This window comes from Diadema antillarum, unplaced genomic scaffold (assembly GCF_040938485.1).
Source record: "Diadema antillarum isolate AM-2024a unplaced genomic scaffold, OU_Dant_1.0 scf00000008, whole genome shotgun sequence".
Lineage (NCBI taxonomy): Eukaryota > Metazoa > Echinodermata > Echinoidea > Diadematoida > Diadematidae > Diadema > Diadema antillarum.
Window position 1 is genome coordinate 5,243,999 of NW_027270897.1, and position 24,827 is coordinate 5,268,825.

Below are 24,827 nucleotides of genomic sequence, written 5' to 3' on the forward strand. Positions count from 1 at the left end.
ACTCCTCATATAGGCCTACTAGACAACATACTCTGAAAACGGCGTGAGAATTAACCTGCTAAATCGTTGGATTTGCTCTTCAAAGTGACTCCATGTACGCGTCCGGTCCCATAACGCTTGGTCTACTGTACTGTACAAAGTGTACGTATAGTACAGTATACGTACGTACGCCACATATGTTATGCACAAGGGAAGACAGGCCGGCCGGCCGGCAGCCCGAACTAGAAGTTGTTTACAGGATTGACAGCGCGTACGCGTATGCATGCAATTCATCAAAGGAGCCGCCGCGCGCACAGACGATCGGCAATATACCATAGGCCCTGCGTTCAGACGATCCCCCGCTGCGAGGGGAATGTCCCGTTTGCCAGGACATCCCCCGGCAATCCCATCGTGTGGACGCTCGGTGGGACATTCCCCTGTCCCCCGGCAAGCTTGTCGAGCCCGGCAACAAATTCTGGTGGGGGACAGAGCGCGCAGCTCATGCAGCTGTTTTTCTCCTAAGTGCGCATGCTCAAAATGCAATTTTGTACGCGCATACGGTGCCTAGCCGTGGTTTGTCCCCCGTTCACCGGGGGATATCAAGACATGTGTGGACGGTCGATCGTAAAAAAGATAGGCCCTGCGTTCAGACGATCCCCCGCTGCGAGGGGAATGTCCCGTTTGCCAGGACATCCCCCGGCAATCCCATCGTGTGGACGCTCGGTGGGACATTCCCCTGTCCCCCGGCAAGCTTGTCGAGCCCGGCAACAAATTCTGGTGGGGGACAGAGCGCGCAGCTCATGCAGCTGTTTTTCTCCTAAGTGCGCATGCTCAAAATGCAATTTTGTACGCGCATACGGTGCCTAGCCGTGGTTTGTCCCCCGTTCACCGGGGGATATCAAGACATGTGTGGACGGTCGATCGTAAAAAAGATACAATCTCTCTACGCGCTCCCCGCGAAGAGGGGGATCGTCTGAACGCCGGGACAATCTCTCTACGCGCTCCCCGCGAAGAGGGGGATCGTCTGAACGCCGGGACGATTACAGGCAGTGCAGTTGTACTGAAGTAAAGGAAGGAGGTGTGTCTCATTTCAGCGCTTCCTATTGGCTACATTCTTGAACCCATTTTATAAACAGGCATGGTGGATCACATCAGGTAGCACGCGTGTCCTACTTGAATATTCTTTTGGCGCCTACCTGAAGTTGATTTCTGTAATTAAAAAAAAAAAGAAAACAATTTTTTTTTTTCTACATAACTTATTGATATTTGAAAATAAACTTGTTTTGGACTAAAAGCAGAGAAATCACCTCTGCAAATTATTGAACTTCTAAATACAACTTTTAATGCTTTTTTTTAATTAAATGGGATTAGTTCAGCCAGTCGATCGAGATGGGGTTATTTTGAGCCATATGAATTTACACTTAAAAACTAATTTTTTTTTTTTTTTTTGAGGGTGGGGGGTGGGGGGAGGGGGAATGTGATTGGAAATACTGTAGTTATGTTTCCAAATATTTATTTTAAGATTTCAAACGTGTATCAGCCTAATTGATTTTATCAGTTATTCCTTTCTTTGCTTTGATGACATCATTTTTATGAGGGGGGGGGGGGGGAAGGTAGCTTAATTCTACTCCCCCATCCCAGCTCTGAATTCATAATTATAGCAAAACTGAAATAATAAAGAAATCATTTTATAAACAATATTTTCTTGGATTAAATCTATTTCCACACTATTTTTGTCCCCGCCGAACGAGTTCGAGCAGGGGACTATGAAACGGGCTCCGTACGTGTGTGTGTCCGTGTGTCCGTCCGTCCGTGTGTCCGTCCGTGTGTCCGTCCGTGTGTCCGTGTGTGCGTCCGTGTGTGATCAAAATCTTCAATTGCTACTTCTCTGTCATTTACGAGCCAATTTTGATTCTGTTTGCTTTATATGATAGCACTACATGGGAGCTTTGAAACTTCTACACAGAATTTCAGTCGTGACCTTTGACCTTGACCTTTGACCTATATTGTACATTTTGCTACAAAATGCTACTCCTTCGCCATTTCTAACCCGATTTCGATTCCGTTTGCTTTATATGATGGCACTAGGTGAGGGCTTCAAAACTTATAGACAGAATTTTGACCTTTGACTTCTTTGACCTTGATTTTTTACCTTTATTGTACATTTTGCTACAAAATGCTACTCCTTCGCCATTTCTAACCCGATTTCGATTCCGTTTGCTTTATGTGATGGCACTAGGTGAGGGCTTCAAAACTTGTAGACAGAATTTTGACCTTTGACTTCTTTGACCTTTGACCTTGATTTTTGACCTATATTGTACATTGGCTACAAAATGCTACTCCTTCACCATTTCTAACCCGATTTCGATTCTGTTTGCTTTATGTGATGGCACTAGGTAAGGGCTTCAAAAGTTCTACACAGAATTTTGACCTTTGACTTCTTTGACCTTTGACCTTGATTTTTGACCTGTATTGTACATTTTGCTACAAAATGCTACTCCTTCGCCATTTCTAACCCGATTTCGATTCCGTTTGCTTTATGTGATGGCACTAGGTGAGGGCTTCAAAACTTCTACACAGAATTTTGACCTTTGACTTCTTTGACCTTTGACCTTGATTTTTGACCTATATTGGACAATGGCTACAAAATGCTACTCCTTCGCCATTTCTAACCCGATTTCGATTCTGTTTGCTTTATGTGATGGCAGCAGGTAGGGCTTCAAAACTTTCTACACAGAATTTTGACCTTTGACTTCTTTGACCTTTGACCTTGATTTGTGACCTGTATTGTACATTTTGCTACAAAATGCTACTTCCGGCGGGGACATATATTACGCACCGCGTAATTTCTACTTTTCCTTGTTTAACTTATTATAAAAATGATTAAGTAATTAATGAAAAATTATAATAAAATGAGAACCAAGAAATCCTATAATTTGTAACTTACCTTATTTGACCAAAGCACACAATCAGAACACCAGATGCCACACCCGAGCAGGATGGTATACGCTGCACGAAAATCCAACAAGCACGATTTCCACTACAATGTATACTATACTATACTATACGCAGCTATACGGCATTTTCGAATAGTGCCCTCTTATGTGACCCGGTATTTGGAAATCATATTGTTCGATTCAAGCTATTCGCGTGCCCTCGAAAACGTGCACCGTATACACAGTACCCGAATAGTATACATGTACTCATATGTGAACCCAGCCTAAAGCACTCTTTGGGTCAGGTCATAGCACCATTGCAGGGGCAGCTGAACATAGTTTAGGGTGAGTTAGATGGTCAACGCCTGATTTGCAAAGTATCCCCACTCTCTTTGATGGGAAGACTCAACTCGACTGAACTTTTCCCTCGTATAGTCAGAAGTTTGTGGATTTTTTTTTTCGGGGGGGGGGGGAACTAGCCAAAAGTGTTGGGGCTTCCCCCCCCCCCCCACCCCCCACTTTCCGGTTTCGTGGCTCCTGCATTATACATGAACCATGAACAGAAACCCTTTAAGTTGTGGAGTTGAGTACGATAAGCATAGTTGCAATGATTAACACCAGTCTGGCGTTTTTGTTAATGGAGGAAAATGTGTTTGAATTACCTAAAGGGTGTGAAGTGACTTCTTTTTACATCTTGTTTACTGATATTCAGCAACGTTATGAAAGTGACCATGAATGATTGCAGGGTTATTTTGTGTAGATTTGTCACATTCTTGGTTGCATGGGAGGTTCATTAAAGCCAGTACAGAGAGCAGAGTTTTAAAGATGAAATTACATGTAATCATTTGAAAGTAGAATATAACGCGTAATATACAGAAAGTTATATTCATGTTGAATATACAGTTATGGATATCACGTCTGGAATCCCAATAAAATTGTTAACAATCATGCAAATTAGATATGATGTCATAACCTCACAAGTGACCTCTGATATGCCCAGAAATCTGTTTAATTTTTTTTAATGGAATTAATGGTTAAAAAGGAGATATGAAATTATTTATGTAAAAGTTTTCTGTGTGTTGTTGATATGACCTTATACCAATGACAACTTCTGTGAAAGGGAAATGAAGGCTGAGTTGAGTTTATTTTATTTGTACATGGGATGGGTTAAATGCCTGCATTCAGCTGGACAGCTGTTTTCCAGCAAGATCATGTTTTACATAAGAGTAGCAAAGCACACACACAGTGAAATTGCAAACATATACTGTACATGTACAATGATACACAATAAACGACATCCACTGAACAAGTTACAGTGCACTCCCGTTATAACGAACATGGTTATAACTAAATTCCGGTTTCAATGAAGTAAAAATTCAGGTCGCAACATTATCCACTTTATGTATTTTTATTGTTTATTTGTTCGGTTGTTACGAAATTTTGATATGGCAGGAAACTGCCGGTCCCGAGGACTTCGTTATAACGGGAGTCCACTGTAACAAAAAAAGAAAAAGAAAAAAGGAATCCATGAAAAAGACAAACAATGTTTACCGATATTACAAATTTAGAAATAAAATTGATATACTTCTATGGACACGTTAAGGGATTTACGCTATCTTCATGGTTTCTTTCGTGAAACTTTTAATGTCACTAGCAGCTCTTAAATGAACAGAAAGAATTTTGTTAAAGTTTTACATGCAAAATAGGACTGTTTCGGCATCACAATATGAGTATTTGAGTTTCATAGAATGTATTTTTCAAATTACCTGGATTGAACACTATCATAAGCAGTTTCGAAGGGGGGACGAGTTTAGTTGTGAGGGTGGGAAGGGGCTGACCTTTCATGACCAGGGGGTTTGCAGTATCCGTTCATAAGTTAATCAGTAAGCCTACACGCATTATTGTTATGTTAATTTTTTTCTGCTTTGTCTGCTCTGGAGTGCCTCTGAACATTGTTTCTATACGTATGTCATCCATGGTTCATCCTGATGATGATGTAGATAGAAAAGGGGAAAGGTGGCACACGAAGGGGGAGGTCGGAGGAAAAATACTTCTCTTTTTTCAACCATATTCCAGTTCGTCGCAATAAGTTTGTGTATTGTGTGTGTTTGTGTGTATTTACATACATGTCTGTGCGTGTATGTGTGTGGGTGTGTTTGTGAGCGTGTTTTCATTTAATTGTCATTGCGTAACAACTTTTTTTTAATCACAACGCCTTATAAATTTTGTAATGAGATAAATTTTCCTTATTTCACTCTAGGAGTTACGAACTTTACTTCATTTTCGGATTAACAAGCCTTACTTTATTTTCGGATTAACGAACCTGCGGAATAACGAACCTTGTGTGATTTTTGGATCAATGAACCTTAGAAATAAAGAACTTTTGTTCATTTCCGAATTAACAAATTCCTTCAGAATAACGAACCTTCGGAGAAACGAAACTCATTTTATTTTCGGATTAACAAACCTTCACAATAAAAGGCCCTGTCACTTCATCTTTCCGGGTAAGCTACGCAGACTTTGACTTGTTGCGAGTATGGATTTTCCAGCACGCAGGAGAATTTTCTGTGGGCGGACAAGGATGTTGGCGAGTTCCGTACTTGCGTCTTACTGCTAGAGGCGTGTGTTCCGTGTAACCTGCGTGAGAGCTTCGAAACCGATCCGTTTTCATTTACGAGCGACATACGGTGACTGGTCTTGGGAAGCCTTGCGGGTTGACCTGGACCTCCCAGCATTTGGCCCGCACCTGACAGTACCTAGCGCGTATCTCGCCCGTAGTTACCCGGAGGTGCCCACGCAAGTCCGATTTACCGACAGTCAAGTTTTGAACGTGACTATGTTTTTGTTGTTTTTTTTTCAGTAAGAGGCCCGTAGCTGCCGCAAGTCACAGGCAGTTCACCCGCTTGAAGAACGTTAGTTTCTTTTTCACAAGGGCGGTGAGTTGGCTCAGTCGGTAGCGCGTCTGCCTCACGATCACGCGGCCCGGGTTCGAACCCGAGTCTGGACTGAGCAATGTTGTGTATAAGCATGCCGTCCCCTCTAGCAAGAGGCAAAACACTCTGTCCCTCGGATAGGACATAAAATGAAGGTCCCGTGTATGAGACAGTAACAACTCATGCACGTAAAAGATCCCGCTTCATTCATTCATCGCAAAGAGCAGGGTGTTTAACCCGATGAAGTGGTCCCACCTCACACCCAACTGGACCCCATGGAAGACCAGCTTAACGTAGCTGAATATGGGCTATCCAGCCATCTTCTCAGATGGAAAATGAATCAAAAAATCAAACAAAAAACAAACACTGATTACTCGGGGCTTACAACCAAACAAGCTAGCTTTCATGTAGGTTCCGTCGTACTTCTCTTTGATCAACCCCATTTTCGATTTCGATTTTGACCAGTTATCATTACACATAATTGCTGTGTTATCAACATGTATATTGCTTGTGTTCTGCACATTGTTTACAAGGTAAAAGAACTTTTTTGATTTCTGTTATGGTGTCCATAAATGAGAAGTATGGAAATAAAAATGAATTGAATTGAATTGAAAAGTTGCCCGTGGATCTATGCTTACGGCGCCGGAAGCGCATGTCATCTGCGGGCATTCTACGAGCATAATACTTGTTTTACTGGCAAGGAACGGTGTCGAAACTGCCAATACCCGTGTAGCTGGTCAGTTCTGCGGGCATGGCGGGCGTGGAGCGAGCTATACGAGCAACTGCGTGCATCGGCTGAGGGTCAGTTACTGCCTTTCTGCTGATTAGTTGAGAGTCGGCTGCGGCCAAGATAACGACATTCTGTGGGATTTCTGCCATATCAAATTCCTTCAGAGGGATTCCTTCAGCCCTCACTTGCCACCCATGCGCCTGACACGCAGGTCACACAGAATGCACGTAAGTAGAACGTAAGTAGCACGGGTCCAGTAGGTAAGACGCATGCGAGACTTGCCCAAATCTTAGTGTCCGCATGCAAACAAACAAACAAACAAAAAAAATGTCCTGCGTGTTGCAAAATCCCCACACGCAACCATCCCGCCTAGCTTGCCCGGAAAGGTGTGACGTAGCGGTAAAGGGCCTAAACTTGGCTGCGGGTGAATAGGACTTGCGTGCGCAACTACGGGTGAGATGCGTGCTAGATACTGTCATGAGCGGGGACCTCCGGGTAGTAAAAATTGTTCTTCGCAAGTCGCACGCAAGGTTTGCCCGCAAAGGTGTGACTGGGCCTAAAGAGTCTATTCCGTTATATTCGGATTCATGAACAGCTGGCGAGACTTCGGAACAATGAACCTGCGGAATAATGAACTGTAATCATGAGAGGAGCCCCGGAGGCCACAAGCTCACAATGCGTCCGATGGACTTTATCCAAAAAAATCCCTTCGTTATATCGATATATTACCCGTTGTTACGTGGTAGAATGGGAAGCATCACCAATATCTGATTTTTCTTTTAATGTATTTATTTATTTATCTTTTTTTTCCGCAAACCAGCTCCAGCTATTTCTTGATGATGTAAATGTGCATCATACACAATTCGACTTCTTATAAAAAGAGTAAAATCATACGAGTATATCTGGAGGAGTTATGGGTAGTTTCTCACGTTTTAACTGGATTGTGATACATTGTTTATATACTCGCAACGCACATCTTCAAAATTGGCTCCCTCCCATTCAAGATTTAAAGTGCTACCCCCAATGAAAATAATATTATATCATAATATTATCTAAACCACGTTTGTGGACTTTTGTGTGACTTTTACAACATCTCCCCCCCCCAAAAAAAAAAAGAAGAAAAACAACAACAACAACAACAACAATTTACCATTTCTAGATTTTTGTAAGACTCAATGATAAGTTGATGTGAAGGGTATACACAAGTTTTATTTTCCATTCTTGCTATACATCATTTCATCGCAAAGAAAGAATTTGTATACCTGGTAGTGCATACCCAACATTCTGTACAGGATGAGAATTGTGATGTCACATGTCGATATATACCATTACCTCTTCTACGTATAAATTATATACCAAAAGTGATTACTTGAACAGTATCACATATAATCATCCAGGCTAAGAGCCGGAACCTGAAATTTAGTATATTCACACAAAGATGCCAGAAATTATGATCATGTTTTCATCTACGCATTCCCTTTCCTATATGATACATGCAAAACGAACAGAAACAAATAAAACAAACGAAACCCATACATGGATTCGTAAAAGAAAAGAAGCAAACGGCTCCTAATTATTTCTTTATCAAAATATTAAGCAACGCAAATCCTCTTCGTCTACCCTCATCATACAGAGTTTCGGCCAACGCGTACAATGATTTAATCACTGTTTTCAGGAGGATAACAACTTCTTTATGAAGGGCGGAAATGTAAAGGCCCTGTCACACCTTTCCAGGCAAGCTACGCGGGCTTGTTGCGTGTATGGATTTTTCGGCACCAGGGTAATTTTCTGCGGGCGGACAAGGATTTCGCGAGTTTCGCGTGCGTCTTACCTATATGTATATACTGGACGTGTGCTACTTACGTTCTGATATTCACGTTCTAGTTACGGGCTAGTTGCGTGGGAGTTGCCTGCGACATGCTACATGCTACTAGGCCCTTCTACTGGTGTTCTGCGTGGACATCTGCGGGCAATCCCCGCGACTCACCCGGAACAAGTTTGAGCATGCTCAAGGGCCCGTCACTGCACCTTTCCAGGCAAGCCTTGCTCGTGACTTGCGGGGAACAATTTTTTGCATGGAGGTCCCCGCAGATGGCCTGCACAATGACAGTATCTAGCACGTAGCCGCCCCTAGTTGTGCACGCAAGTCCGATTTACCCGCAGCCAAATTTTGAGCATGCTCAAAAATTTTTCTGGGTGACTCGCGAGGATTGCCAGCAGAGATCCACGCAGAACACCTGTATAGGATGCCCGTAGCTGCCGCAAGTCACGGGCAGTTAACCCGCGTGCCCATGTTGAGGATCAGTTACTTTTCTGCTGGTTCGTTGAGAGTCGGCTGCGGCCAGGGTTTTGACATTCTTTGGGACCTCTGTCAAATAAATTTCCTTCAGAGGATTCCTTCACTGAGTTGTCAGCCAACACGCGCCTGACACGCAGGTCACACAGAATATCCGCAAGTAAATCTTAAGCAGCACGCGACTGCCACGCGTCCAGCAAGTAAGACACATGCAAAAGTCGCCGAAATCCTCGTCCGCCCTCAGAAATTGTCCGATATGCCGGAAAATCCCCACACGCAACAAGCCCGCATAGCTTGCCCGGAAAGGTGTGACAGGGCCTTAAGCATGGCTGCGGGTAAAAAGGATTTGCGTGCGCACCTCCGGGCGAGTATACGGGCGAGATACGTGATAAGTACTGCCATGTGCGGGCTATCTGCGGGGATCTCCGGGTAGCAAAAATTGCTCTCCGCAAATCACACGCAAGGCTTGCCCGGAAAGGTGTGACAGGGACGATAATCGATGATAAAGTTCAAGTTGATTCAAATATTTTCAAAGATAGGCCTACGATAATTATCAAAACATCACCCTTTTAATCGAGGTAGTTTCTTTTTACCTTTTTCTTTCATTTCGTGTGTGTGTGTGTGTGTGTGTGTGTGTGTATGTTGAGAGGGAGAGTAGGGGCCAAAACTTTATTTTCTTCATCGACCGATGATTCAGTCCTATCAATTTTGTTTATGTAGGTATCAATCATCAGTTTTATTATTTTGATCAGTTTTAACTATCTTTTTGATTAAACTTGAATTCATTAATGTCATTATTCGCATGCCACATAGGGGTGCTATAGAGGCAGTTTAAAGGTTTTCGGTTGGATTGTCATGCAGTCCGTTCGTCCGCCAGTCCGTACTTAGGCCTACTTCAGATTTTGTCAGCGCAATATTTTATTTTATCATTTTTTTTTTTAATGCTTGGCCAAGGTATAAAGCAGTGCAGATGCGCTAATTATAATCTCGGCTAAAACCCCTCAATAGGTCAACGCTCACAGTTGAGTTCGCTGAACTTGAGCTTCAAAAAAATATCATTATCTGAAATGTATCTAAATGTTCTATAAAAAACAAAACAAAACAAAATAAACTGCTTCATTCACTGGCATGTTGATTTTTCTAGCTAATGAATTGCTTAGATAATGAGGCCGAACTATAATAAAATATGTTAGAATATTACAATGATTATACAATACCACAACATTTCAAATGACAACATTTTGTTTTTCGGATAAAGCTGTGAATCGTATTGAGAAGCCTGGGTGTTGCAACTTACTCGCAAAATCGCGCCTGTTTTGACAAATATGCCAAAGTCTTTCTTTCACAAGAACATAAGACCAGACTGCCAGAACTATTTGTAAGCCCTACATGCACTTTTAAACTCATATCCCACTTGTGAATAATTCTTACCAAGAAATTTAGTGAACAAAATATAAAAATAATTTCCAAACCGTTGCTCTTTGTTTGAAGCCACGGCCACACATTATAGAGTGCTATATTGTTCGACGGTGTAAACAAATATCCACAGAAGGAAATTGTAAATAAGATTATTGATATACAGTAAAAGGGGCGAATCCAGGAATTCCGTAAAGAGGGGTGCACGCGCCCCTCCCCCTCTTTTTTATTTCTTTTGTTTTAACAAAAAAATAAAAATAAATAGAGGGCGCACCGTGCGCGCGCGCCCCTCCTGGGTCCGCCACTGTAACAAAATATTCTGAGTAGATATGAAAAATTGAAGTGAATATCTAATCACCTGATACCTCATTCACGAGCAAGGTTAAAGGGCAAACCAAATATACACTTATGCTATGCATTGAGTGAATGCAGCAATATTTTAGTAGAGCACATCGGTGAAAACTAAGAAAATCGGACAATCCATTCTGAAGTAATGATTTTTTTTTTTTAATTCAGCCATGGCTAGATGGGCGCTTTCCTACTTTGAGGCATCACAATCCATTATCATGACAAACAATATGATGAAACTATAGAAAGAATTCTACACAATCCTTTGACTAATTAATGTTATTCTCTCTGCGGCTGTCTGAAAGAGGTAAGTCAAGCTAGTGCTCCTTCATTATGCCAGCAGAAAAGTGGAAATATGGTGGGTTTTTTTCATATAATATTTATGCTTTATATATCGTTTCCATACACGACGTCTCATCACAAAGTGTCGTAGTATTCTCATCCAGCGATGGCCAGTGCACCGAAATTCAACATATAAATCATAACTTTTGAAAGGATTGTCCGAGTTTCCTCAAACTTCACTGAGTTCTACCAATTTTGCTGCATTTCCTCTGTCAAAATGTCTGTTTGGGTTTCATTCCCTTTCAATTATTTTCGCCAAAGGGGGCGTAAGACAAATGTCAATATTCATACTTGGACATCAGCAATCGGACATTGTCAAGGTATAATCATTTATAATATCCATAATTAATCACAGAAATCTTAAAATGTTTTAAGATACCTTTTGATTATTTTGATTTCAGTTGATTGGAATGTCTCAGCACATTTACACAGAATGATAAAGATAGTCATGGCCTTGACTGGACAAAAGTAGTTGGAATATTACTACTATACTAGGCCTATAGGCCTAATTCTCTCTCAAATAAGTTGCAGTTTGGACTGAGATTTGCTACATTACTAAACGGTAGTAAACGTATGCTTGTAATTACATTATGGAGTGCGGTTAACCTGACATGATACTGATACCAAGATCACAATATGAAAGAGATAATGAAATTAATGTATGCCCTATATGCGTACACCAGATAAAAGAGGTAATTCAGGATGCATCAAGACGGTTCTTCTGTAGGCCCTATATAGTCAAACAGAATCGTAAGTGTGCAAGCATTCTTTACTGGAAAAGTGAAATGGAATTTGCTGAGTTGTTTCGCTTTCATCATCTTGATTTTTTCATCATTACTGTGCCAAATTCAGGGAAAACAGGTGAATTCCTTTCTCCCTAGCTGCGCATCTCCGCCTCCGCTCGCAAACTTTGAGGCAGCATGGTAAAAGGGGAGATGTGAAGTACTAGTAGATGGAGATTGAGGTTCGCTCTGCCGTGCTCTAGCGTCGAGAATGCGAATACAAAAATCGGCTCACCGCCAGCCAGCCACTCACACAATACAAGTATTGCATGCATGCACACTGTTTCAGCCGATTTTTGCCACAGCTGTACACGCGCATGCGCACGAAAACGCCATCTTGCAGTGTATGGGCATAGGGAGGAGTAAGAAACCAACACACCATATGATTTATTTCAAGGATATTCCACCATTTCCTCATCCTATATGGAAATCCAAGTAACTATAAGTATCAATGTAAGTATATTCTCCGACTTTACCGGCAAAATTTTCGATAACTGCTTACAGACTTAAAATTAGAGCGATGGAATGCGAGTACTTCCGTAACGTATCGCACGTATTGAGATTCCCGTGTCATGACTGTGTTGACTGTTTTGTGTGGGAAAGACTAGTGTATTGTGAAAACCGGTGCGATGTACTACAGTTACAGCGCGAGCGCTGTCGTATGATAATGTTCGGTGCATACAGCACAGGGAGTGCATTGGCAGTTGTGTTGCTGGCGAAACTTTGCGAAACATGTTCCATACATTCACACGAGATCGGCGTGTTACGAAATATCGGGATACACGGTGAAGTTTACTAAAAATTGAGCAACGTCGAGATCAACATGGTGGTTAGTAGATGTAGATGATGTTGTTCTGACTTCCCCGAAACAGGGCTTCCTCTGCCATCACCGCACAGGAACCCCCACCCCCCCTCCTAAAAATGTATCCACCATCTCCATACATACAGATTCTACAGCTACAGCTCTAGTAGCACAGGTCAATAAAACTGGCTATATTTCTGCACTCATCCATCATCAATCATAGCTCTACAGCAATAGCATACTAGTACATTGTACACACTTTTAGATTGTTGCATGAAGAGACCATCATGGTGGCATACATGTACTAATATGTTTCATATTTAACCATAGCAGGCCCTACTCGACTGATTTCCACCCTCTAGACCAATTATCTAGCTAGTAGTAGTGTAGTGTACTGAAGTAGAAGTTAGTAGAACAGAAGTAACACTACGGTACGTAACGCTACAGTTTGTTAGAACTTATTTAGAATGCACTTTACAAGTATGGTTGCATGGTATGGTTGGGTGTCTAACACATCGACACCCTAATGTTTTTCAGTCAATATAAACTTCGAATATGTCGCAATTTGCTTGCAATTTTACTCGCATGTAAAAAAAAAAGATACTCTTGAGTCTAAGTCCACACGCATGCATTAAAATCTACATAAAAATGTGATTTGCAGTACACGCTGCAGGATAATTGGTTTGAACGTGTGGGGTGTTATTTTGACGCATTTAGCTGTGCTGTACTTTGAAAGCAACACCCCTATCCATGGCCTATCCTCTATTGCCAATATGTGTGAAGTGCATGTAATGCTTTTCCAATGTGTATTTGTATTCATCTATAGTATCATTGTTTTGCTATAAAGTGTTGATCTTAAATTTAATATACAGTAGAGTCTACACAGCCTGTGCCCCTGTCACTGCTCAGCAAGTCGATGAGCACAATTAAACATTACATGCTGATGTAGAAATATGAATTTTGATATCATTCCCACCCCTGGAATGTTTATTTGTGGCAAATTTCTCTAATGGGACTTTCATACTGGGCTTACATACAGTATTAAAGCAAGTTCCCCATTTTTCGACCGCCTAAATTGCGGAAGCAAAATAGCGAGCATGATTCGAACGCCTGCGCTGCGATCATCGTTCGAATGCCTGCGCTCATTGTTGGACCCCATATGTCCATGCTTAAAATTTGCGACGTACTGCCATGCGCCGCCTGTGAATGGATTAGCGCGCGTGCCACGCGTGGACGAAACTGTATACATCCCACTATGAGAGCGCGGTACTCGATATACTCCATGCTGTACGAGAGATTTGACGCGCATACGTTGCGGCTGAACCATGGCGAATCGCAAATTCTGGCAGGGGTGGCATGCAAATATAAATAGCGCGTAAACGCACAAGTTATCTCAGAAACTGCTGCCACCGTGGCTGTAGGTGTATACTTAGGTGACCCGCACCTCGTCATACTTCATGTTTACGCATATTTCAATCACATTTTGTCACTGAAATTCTGTGAAATCCCACTCACAAGAAAAATGCTGAAGATTCCAGTAGAATCACAAGTTCACTGATCGATACCGGAAATTTGCAGCTATCGTCGTCAAGTGTGAATAATGCGGAATAGTTGTCCGCTAAGGAAGGGGCCCGCAACTCGTCACCCGCGCTCCCATAGACAAAGCACGTAAAAGACGTGTGCGAGTGACCGTGATGCTCCCATAGACATACACGTAAAAGATGCGTGCGGGTGACCGTGATGATACTTATCACGTATTCCTAATATAAATTTCAGATTTTCCCAAAAAACTGTTCGGTTTTCACCACAATTTGCTTGGTTGTGGTAGCCCTGCCAAGTTTCAGCGTACTGAACACAGTCCCAGGCATAAATTTTTGTTCAGTGTGCTTGTACCAATTTTAAGCAGGGTGACGGTATTCGGGCCCCTGACAAGGTGCGGGCACCTCACTATACACGCTGTACAGATTCAATGCAGATAAATGGACTCGTAACTTCAAAACTTGGAATGGAACAAGTCTATATGTGTTGCTATGCAACTTTACTTACCCATTACGTACCCGTTGAACTGCTTATAAATGCGAGCTGACCTGGGAGGGTCGCGACAATGATTTCGGGGGGGTCCGGCGACGTGACCCACTGTTGTGCTCTTCGGAACACGTGTGGAGGTAGTTGCATAGTTTGAATTTCACACTTGATTTATGCCATTTTTTATTCATGAATTTCAGGGAATTTATATTCGTAAGAGTGGTCTATTTATGGAAACAGTTGAATCAAGGGTAACATGCTTTTGTGTAGTGTTGCATACTGGGCACATGAAGCTTACGTTACCCTACATTGTACGTTGTGGTTATGCTGGCCTATGTATGTACATTGTGTAGAAATACACCAAGCTATGAAGAAGGTAATACTGGGTATGCACACACACAAAAAAGTTCAATTTTGATTTGCTTACTTTTGGTGTGGAGTACACTGCAAACCTACGCAGTTTACATACAAGTCTGTGCAACGCTTTGCTACTGTACGCCATGCCTGCGCAATAGTACACAACAATACAATGTATGCTACATTGTACTTTATGCCAATGCCTACACGATACATTACTCTACGCCAACCCGACAAAAAATCCTTTTGGGCTGGATCTGAGGGTTTGTCAAAACATTTTTTGAAAAAAAAAAAAAATTCTTGCAGTCACTTGCTCTCATCAAACTGATATTCATGAGTACACGGTCAATTTTGGTGTAGTAGGTTATTCAGCACTAAGCAATTTCATGCAGGTCTGATGTGAAAAGTCCTTTAGGTTTACAAATAGAAACCACTCCGTGCCCAATGCACTGAAAGCAATTTCTGCTTATATACGTACAGTAAGAGGGAGAGACGTGGAATATAAACACAACACATTACATTGCTTTGGGGCTACAGATATCAAACTGAATGGTAAAGTGGTCTGTTTTGAGACTAGGAGGAGTTATGTCATAATCTCTGCATTTCTGATTCATGGTATGCAAACGATACCCCCATAAATTCTTTTGCAGTTTTGTGTCAATCCTATATCAGAAAGAAAAATAAGATATAAAAATACTATGTGTCATGTGATTGTGTATTGTAGTTTGATTTGTAGTCAGAAGGCATTTGTATAAAGTGCAGTGAATGATAAACATCAAAGATTAAATATGCATATATCATATGTACAATTGATGATGTTATAGTGCAAGCAACCGTCACAGGAACTACACCTTGTAATTTTTGTTGAAATGTCAGAGTAGGTGGAAATCCAGTGGCTATGCAAGAGAGTGATCCCTCACAGATTGTTATGTACTCTTTAAAAATTAGATGCACTTCCTGAATATAACTGTTTATAATTTTGCTGTGAGTGTTTGACCTACATGGCATTGTTAGATCACAGATCGATATAATAGCTGTCACTGATTTTCATATTGTGGTAAGGAGTCAAAAAATACATTTTGATATTAAATAACTGTGAGTTGATGTTAATTCAGAATTTTACAGAGCATGTCGTGCATAGAATGCTTCCGAGGGATGATTTGTATGACTTATTAAAGTTAATGTATAACCCTGTCCCTGTGTCCTTAGAAAGAAAAAAGTATTAAAAAAAAGAAAGTAAGGCAAGATGTGAGGGGTACATTTTGTATGTCCATCAGCATTGTTACAGAGAATAATTTCACCTGAAGGCAGATGTGCATAATGTACATTTACACAGTCAAAGTGTGGTAGGTCTCAGAAAATGCACCCAGTACAAAGTGGTCTGCAAAATTACACCGCAGGGTTCGAAATTGGCGATGGTCCGCTGGCCATTGACCACCCAATATCACGTCGGACTAGCTAAAAATCAAAAAATTCTGAAGTTACTAGTCCGTCTGGCTAGCCAAAATGTTGCTTCAGTGTCAAAATTGATTCTAAGTAGTCCGCCTGGCTAGTTAAAAAAAAAGTTAAGTGCGACCCCTGAGTCACCATGCATGTCTGTTTGTTCATCTCGTCATGAGGGATTTCATAATAATTTTTACATTGTATCTGTTTTATATATTATTTGTCCACACAGGCAGCTCTGAGTTTGAGATCCATCACAAGAGAGAAATCGAGGGATCCATTTGAACCAGTCCTGTGCATGTGATCAGCCAGCCAGTGTGTTGTAGCACTGAGCTGATCATTGCCAAAGTTTGGGTGTAGGTGTTGCCGTAATCTGGTGCCACAGAGGGCGACATCTACCAAATTGTCACACTGAAACCCAGCACAAGCTGACCACTGATATACTTCAAAGTGGAATTATGTTGTAGTTGCCATGTACAAACATATTTGATGACTTTAACTCTATCCAAGGCTGCTATGTATACAACGGCAGACTGAGTACAAAGTGTACTGATTACAGCTGACCGCCTCTAAAACCAATAATTGGTCCCAAGGCATAATCCCATCCAATCACAACTCTTTGGACACTTCTGTTCCAAACAAGCATCACGGCAGGTCCCTGTCACTCCATGAATTTGGCCAGCGGAGATCAACATTTTCGTGCGTTAGACTGACCTAGTAATTCCTTTCGCGCATCTCTCGACGACCCCTTGGCCAGGACAGCGTGCAGACCCTGCTGTGGTCGTCCATGGCACATCCCGTGCATGCCTGTCAATGAATGCACACATGCTGTGCTGCCATCCTCCACACGGAACACTCGCAAGTAGCCACAGTCGCCGCCAGCCACAGGAGCCAACATGCCTTTGCCAACACGTGTCTCCCAGATTAAGGACCATGAGGTCCAGCGGTTCTTCACTGACGAGGACCCGGAGAAGCTCTTTGAGGGCATGACAGAGATTGGGCATGGCAGCTTTGGTGCAGTCTACCATGTGAGTACCGTACAGACAAAGTCTAACCATGAGGGAGAGACGACAAGGGGCTACAGCTGTAGCTTGGCCAATCTGTGTGTTCTTGCATAAGATGGGCTGAAAAGAGGGGGGGGGGGGGAATGCTGACATTCTCAGTGAAGAGTCTTGATTTCAAGCTGTTTGTCCAGTCTTTTGTTTTGAAAGTTCTTTTCTTTGTAGTAAATGTATTTTGTTTTATCAAAGACAAAGACATTTCTGCAGATAAGCTATTTCAACTGCAAGAAATCTTAGTTTGTCTCATTAAATGCAGATAAGGATAGTAATTTCAGATCTGAGACAGAGTACATGTATATCACTGGCTAATACACACTGTACCTTCATGAAGACATACAATTGTAGTCTTAGTGGCATTGTAATTTTGTTTTGCATAACTTGTAACTTTTGTGTTGGTTATAATAAGACAGTTATCTAAGTGCAAATGCACCATACTGTAGGATTTTTTTTTTTCATTCTATTTTTGTCAAAAAGAAAACACAATGTTGCAAGTCATTATGTTTGATATCTAATAATGTTAAAGTATGTTGGAAGTGCCTTTTCTAAAGTTTTCTACTTAAGAATTGACGTCTGGATTTTTTTTCCTCTTTGTATTTTATCTGATACAGGCAACTAATACAGTTACGGGAGAAATAGTTGCCATCAAGAAAATGTTATATAATGGCAAATCATCAACAGAGGTAAGTCTACATGGAATTATTACAGTGCATATAATGTATCGTATACCAGTAGTAAACAGATTGTTTTTGTACACTATATGCTACAACATTTGTCTCAGTAGATATGAAAGTGTTTAAATGTCATGTTTTGAGACAGATTTGTGTGCTTATAGTCGTATGCCTTTTCTTTGTGCCATATGATATGAAGGCATAGAGGCAAATTATGGAAAGAGGCACACCTACAGGTACATTTGTACATGTATTGAATAAAACATAGATTTGTTGTCATATACTGTCACCAAAAGTATGTGCCTGCTAACCATTGACACGCTAATAAGAGAGCTGCCAGGTCTCCCTAATTCTGCAGGAGGATCTCTGAAAGCTGATATATCTTTTCACATCCAGACATTCTTCCTTGAATGAGGAATAATTTTTGCCTGTTGAGAGGCTTGTAGCCATGATTCATAATCTACCTGATTGCTTAGCCCTGTTATAGCCATGCAAGGATGTACAATTGTACTCAGTTGCTGACCAAGATCAACAGACCATGGATAACATGGACAATAGTTTTCTTTTGGCCCCATGTTTTAGGGGCAAGGGTCGTCAAAAGTGTAAATGCATGAATTCTGATGAAAGTGCACAGAGTTTACGGCCTGGTGGGAGGGGAGGGTGTGTCCCATCCCCCCACCCTCCAATAATAAATGTAAATGTGTAGTTACAGTAGGTATAAGAAGGTATACATTTCATAGATTGGTCTACAGTATGTTTTGAAGGCCTTCATGTTCGTGTGCATTTCTGTCCATAGTTTACATAACATGTAGGCCCTGTATGTCCATTTATGCTTATTGTATGCAACAGGCGGCTTACACTGTCTCATATGGATATGTTTGAACTACAATGTATAATATTAAATGGGTTAGTCAAATACCGGTTAGTGATTGGCTAAACACAGTCAAGTGATGGAGAAACATTGGTTATGTTCTCCCATGGGAAAACATTTTCATGTAACAAATGACAGAAGGACCCGCGCACAGTGAATTTGGCTCTGCGCGAGCGAGCGAGTGCGTTGTGCTGGTTGTTGACGTTGATGTATTTGACGTATTTGACTAACCCATATAATAAAACAGATGATGACTTTTGTTGTCGGGAACATGTACCAAATGTTCCACCCTCAGGGTTTGAAATGCTACTGTATTTCGGGAGGCTATATATATATCCCTTGACTTCGTCTCGGGACTTATAACCTCCCTCAATAGCATTTCAAACCCTTCGGGTGGAACATTCGGTATGTTCCCTCCCCCGCCAGTCATCATCTGTATAATGTAGGTGCATGTATGTTTTACATAGCATGAACATTATACTGTACTGTGTGTGAGGTGTACAGGCATACTGTATCGTGTGAATGAACAAATTTGGCGACAAAGACAAAAAATGAAGAGGCCAGGCTAAAATTTCCAGGTTATGAATCTGCTTTCAGATGTACAAACTGCACAAGAATTTATGAAAGTTGAACAAGATTTCTCGCAGTTTGCATTATCATTATGCATTGTACAATGTACATAATGTATTATACATTGATTTTGATTTGTAATAGTAAAAAAAACCAACAGATTGAAATCAAATGAACAGAAGGGTTGACAGAGAGTTAATCACATCACACATAAGATAAGAAAGTTATAGAACTTCACAATATTATTACATGTACATGTCTTAACTGATTGGAGATATATTAGTCACAACCACATATATTGTACATTGTACAATGTGTATGCCAATTACATGTATCTGAGATTGCACCTTGCCTGTTGGTTTTTGCACAGATATCAAGAATCATGACTATGTTTTATGAATAATTTAGCTACTTTTCGCCACTTTCAGCTACTACCTGCCACCTTCCCCCTCCCGAAAAGGTCATCATTACTAGCTTACAGAAATGCATCAACAATTTGATGCAGCAGTTAACATGGTTTTCCATTTGATTTCATGTGAGGAAAGGGAAATTTAGTGATAATTTGTGTGCAGTCAGTGAGAGACTTGTGAGCCCATGCCATCATGTAATGTACATACATGTACAATATATGTTTGGTTACAATCAGTTGTGTTATGTGCAAACTTGCCACCTCACTTCAGCATTGTGTATTAGTGAAATGTTTTTGCTTTTCAGATTGAAGTATTTTTGTCCCCGCCGAACGAGTTCGAGCAGGGGACTATGAAACGGGCTCCGTACGTGTGTGTGTCCGTGTGTCCGTCCGTCTGTCCGTCCGTCCGTCCGTGTGTCCGTGTGTCCGTGTGTCCGTGTGTGCGTCCGTGTGTGATCAAAATCTTCAATTTGCTACTTCTCTGTCATTTATGAGCCAATTTTGATTCTGTTTGCTTTATATGATAGCACTACATGGGAGCTTTGAAACTTCTACACAGAATTTCAGTCGTGACCTTTGACCTTGACCTTTGACCTATATTGTACATTTTGCTACAAAATGCTACTCCTTCGCCATTTCTAACCCGATTTCGATTCCGTTTGCTTTATGTGATGGCACTAGGTGAGGGCTTCAAAACTTCTACACAGAATTTTGACCTTTGACTTCTTTGACCTTTGACCTTGATTTTTTGACCTATATTGTACATTTTGCTACAAAATGCTACTCCTTCGCCATTTCTAACCCGATTTCGATTCCGTTTGCTTTATGTGATGGCACTAGGTGAGGGCTTCAAAACTTCTACACAGAATTTTGACCTTTGACTTCTTTGACCTTTGACCTTGATTTTTGACCTATATTGTACATTTTGCTACGAAATGCTACTCCTTCGCCATTTTTAACCCGATTTCGATTCCGTTTGCTTTATATGATGGCACTAGTTGAGGGCTTCAAAACTTCTACACAGAATTTTGACCTTTGACTTCTTTGACCTTTGACCTTGATTTTTGACCTATATTGTGCATTTTGCTACAGAATGCTACTCCTTCGCCATTTCTAACCCGATTTCGATTCCGTTTGCTTTATGTGATAGCACTAGGTGAGGGCTTCAAAACTTCTACACAGAATTTTGACCTTTGTCTTCTTTGACCTTTGACCTTGATTTTTGACCTATATTGTACATTGGCTACAAAATGCTACTCCTTCGCCATTTCTAACCCAATTTCGATTCCATTTGCTTTATGTGATGGCACTAGGTGAGGGCTTCAAAACTTCTACACAGAATTTTGACCTTTGACTTCTTTGACCTTTGACCTTGATTTTTTACCTATATTGCACATTTTGTTACAAAATGCTACTTCCGGCGGGGACATATGTTACGCACCGCGTAATTTCTACTTTTCCTTGTTTGTAATTGTCGTGTGATGTGTAAGTTTGAGAACTACATTTAGTAATCGTTTGTTTTTTTGTTACATGCATGCAGAATTTTTCTTACCTACTGTACATGTACAATGTATGTCAGGTCAAGGTAATTTTAGCTTCAGGAATTATCACCTAATCATCAGTAAACTGGAACCTCTGAATTTTTATTGCATATTTTATATAGTGGTGAAAGATGTAATAGATCGTGTTAGTGAAACGTTTGGAAATTCTGTGACAAAAACAAACGATATATTGATATTTTTGTTATGCATAAATTTGCGTGTGAGCAACAAAGGACTCCAGTGAAAGAAAAAAAACAAACGCAAACAAACACATAAACCCTTTCTTGTGGAACATTAACAGTGAATAGTTAAAATTACAATAAAAAGATACATCTCCAAACCAAGAAATAAAGTTTCTGGTACTACTCGAGGTTGTAAGATGAGATGTTGAATGTTTTGACCTTGCACAGGGTTTATGATATCACAGGCAGGTCTTTGATTACGATGTTTTCGTAAAGTCTGCTTACTGCATGGAACTTTGTGCAGCCAGGAATTCTGGCCTTTTGCAGTCATGGCGTTTCCCTTCAGTTTTAGGATTTCCTATGCATATCAGTTGGACAATTTGAAGCATGAGGAATGTCAGGGGAAAACCATCAAAAAAATTACCCAAAGCCAAGTTTTGCATTGCACTGTAGAGAATGATATTAGCAATCATGGTTTTAAATCAGGTACATACAAATTAAGGTTACAAAACTGCATGATAAGTACAAATGTTGGTGAAACAGTTATTGGATCATGATGAAAGTTTGTTGTGACAAGTGATATTTATATAATTTTCACTTTTGATAGTGGGACAGACAGGACTAATAAGTTCATACGGAGGTCAAGTCTTTTTTGTGCATGTGTACATCTGTCTCTTCTCTTTATGGTATTCAAAAATAAAAGGCCTTCATAATTTTTGGATTTGGTTAGAGCAGAGATGGCAATTTTTTTTTTTTAGTATTTTGCTTTGTTTTTGCCAAAATAGTACTACTACTGTTTTCCACTACATATTATATCTATATCATAGAAAAAGGAAAATTACTGTTTTTCCACCAGAAAATGCCTTTACGGCCCTCAGAATACTGTAAAGCAAGATGTTTTTGCGAATAAGAGCCAACAGCCATTTTCGCAGTATGAAATTTTCGCAAATTGCCACTGGCATTCAATGCATAATAGTGTAGACAAGAACTTTAGCATGCATTTGAATTTTGCAAATCTTGGCTCTTGCAAATGCACAAAATTTGAATGCACATGAATATTTCTGGTTTACTGCAATGTTGTTTCCGCGGTTGGCATCCTTGTTTGAGATACAGTACATGGGTAAGACAGGGTAACCCCCCCCCCCAAAAAAAAATAAAAAAAAAAAAAAATACATATATATAATAGATAGATAAATAAAAAAGAAATAATGAATGAATAAATACTAAGGTAAATAAATGAATAATACATTGTAATAATAATAAGCATAAAAACAGGGAATAATTTTCTAACTCAGATTTGATTAGCAATTTCAGCTGATGAACAGTATTTCAAATGGTATCCTGTACACTTCTATGGAAGATACAGTACACTGTAACTGGTAAACAAAAGTTAGTTTGTGTAGCAGTGGTGTAAAAATGCATAGCAAATTGCGATGCAATACCAGGAAAACTATTCCCTGTAAAAATAAAAACAAAATAAAATAAAATAAAATCAGATGGAGAAATGTCTGATTTCTGAGCATAATGCTGGGAAAGGTATGTTTCAGATGTTTCTATCAATTTCAGAAACTTCTAAACCTGCAAAAATTTGAACAGAATTTGATCAGTTGTAGTGGATGGGGTGTAAAGAATGGCCTGGTATTCAGTTGGTCAACATCTGACAAAGATAAGGAAGGATATTTGGGGTGTGGGGTAGAATTTCATGTAACTTCTTCATCATTGGGCTTTGTGTAATGGTGCAGAGATGGGAAAAATGCAGGAAAATATTTGTGCTATGCTACACAATTGTATGAGAAAATGCAGTGAACATTCTCTGCTGTTATGGTTACAGAAATAAAAAAATTATGTTTTTCCACTTTATAGGCATTCAGACAAGGGCCCCATACACTTGTACCTCTAAGAGGTAATTTCCTATTCACTTTTAGTTTTGATTTCCCCTTGGAGACGTTAAAGTGGGCAAAGTGTGTTTGTAGTACCCTGCATAGAATTATACTCGGGTGTACATCTTAAAATGTACATTTGTATATGAATTGATAAAAAATGCAGAAGTTGTATATTTTTGTTAGTCAGTTGTAATGTTGAAATTGTACAAGAATGTATGCAAATAAAGATACACTGTTTAACTCGTGATTATATTACAGATGTACAGTGTATATATTTGACGATAATTGTTGGAAAAATATTTTTTTTTAACTGTTATTTTGTACAGTGTTAATGAAATTGCAGAAAATTGATGTACTTGTAAAAAAAAAAAATACAGACAGGCATATGGAGACTATTAAAATCAAATGAAATAAAAAAAAATTTCTATGGCACTTTTACATTTAGACTACATTGCAGATGTTTCAGACTTCTTTCCAACTTAAATTGACTTCCTGTCTTTCTCTCTTTCCTATGTATATTTCATTTGCTTATAAATGTGTTTATCTGTCATTTAAACTCGTACATTGTACATGTGGTATTCCATTCTCTGGAAAAGAGGAGGTCTTTCATGGTATCCTCTTAAACGTTAATGCTAATAGTGCATACAAATTTGTTCATTTCGTGCTTAATAAATGATCAAGGACATAGATTTTAAGAGCAGAACATTCCTCATACCTGGTCTTTGGCATCCCATCTCGAGCGTGACATAAACTAATTGTAGCCACCGATAGACTGAATATCAGACTACACCAAATGCAAGTGTAGTGCATAATACATTGCGCGTAATAGCAATGTATGAAACTTGGCCTTGACTTAGTGCATCACTTGCAAGCTGTGCTGAAGCCTTTATGAGCCTACACACTGGCTCACACACACACACACACACACACATTTCCTTGCATCCTCACATGTTGTACCTGCATCCTCTCTGTGTTGAGATGATCCTGTACATAATGGCATAGCAAAGAGGCAGAGAAAAATAACTGACATACCTATCGTAGATACATGTACAATAAGATTTCAATACAAAGTATATACAGTGTAGTTATATATTCACCTGCTTTGAAGGAAAGAAGCAAAAACTTGACAGATTGAGAAGGAGAAAATTGGATGAAGACTGACATAAGAGAAATAAAATCACATGAATGCAATAAGCATGGAAACAACCTAGATTTGTGAAAATAGCTATTAATCACTGCAATCTAAGTATAGT

The 24,827-nt window shown here is 40.2% G+C and overlaps 1 protein-coding gene across 1 annotated transcript in view; it reads left to right on the forward strand.

Moving 5' to 3' along the window:
* The first annotated feature begins 12,111 nt into the window (after positions 1-12,111).
* Positions 12,112-24,827, forward strand: part of LOC139719048 (serine/threonine-protein kinase TAO3-like) — a 44,578-nt gene continuing 31,862 nt past the window's right edge. The window contains exons 1-3 of the mRNA XM_071630494.1: positions 12,112-12,215; positions 16,622-17,417; positions 18,059-18,130. Coding sequence (XP_071486595.1) covers positions 17,286-17,417; positions 18,059-18,130 — 204 coding nt within the window. The 5' untranslated portion in view covers positions 12,112-12,215; positions 16,622-17,285. The remainder of the gene's footprint in view (positions 12,216-16,621; positions 17,418-18,058; positions 18,131-24,827) is intronic.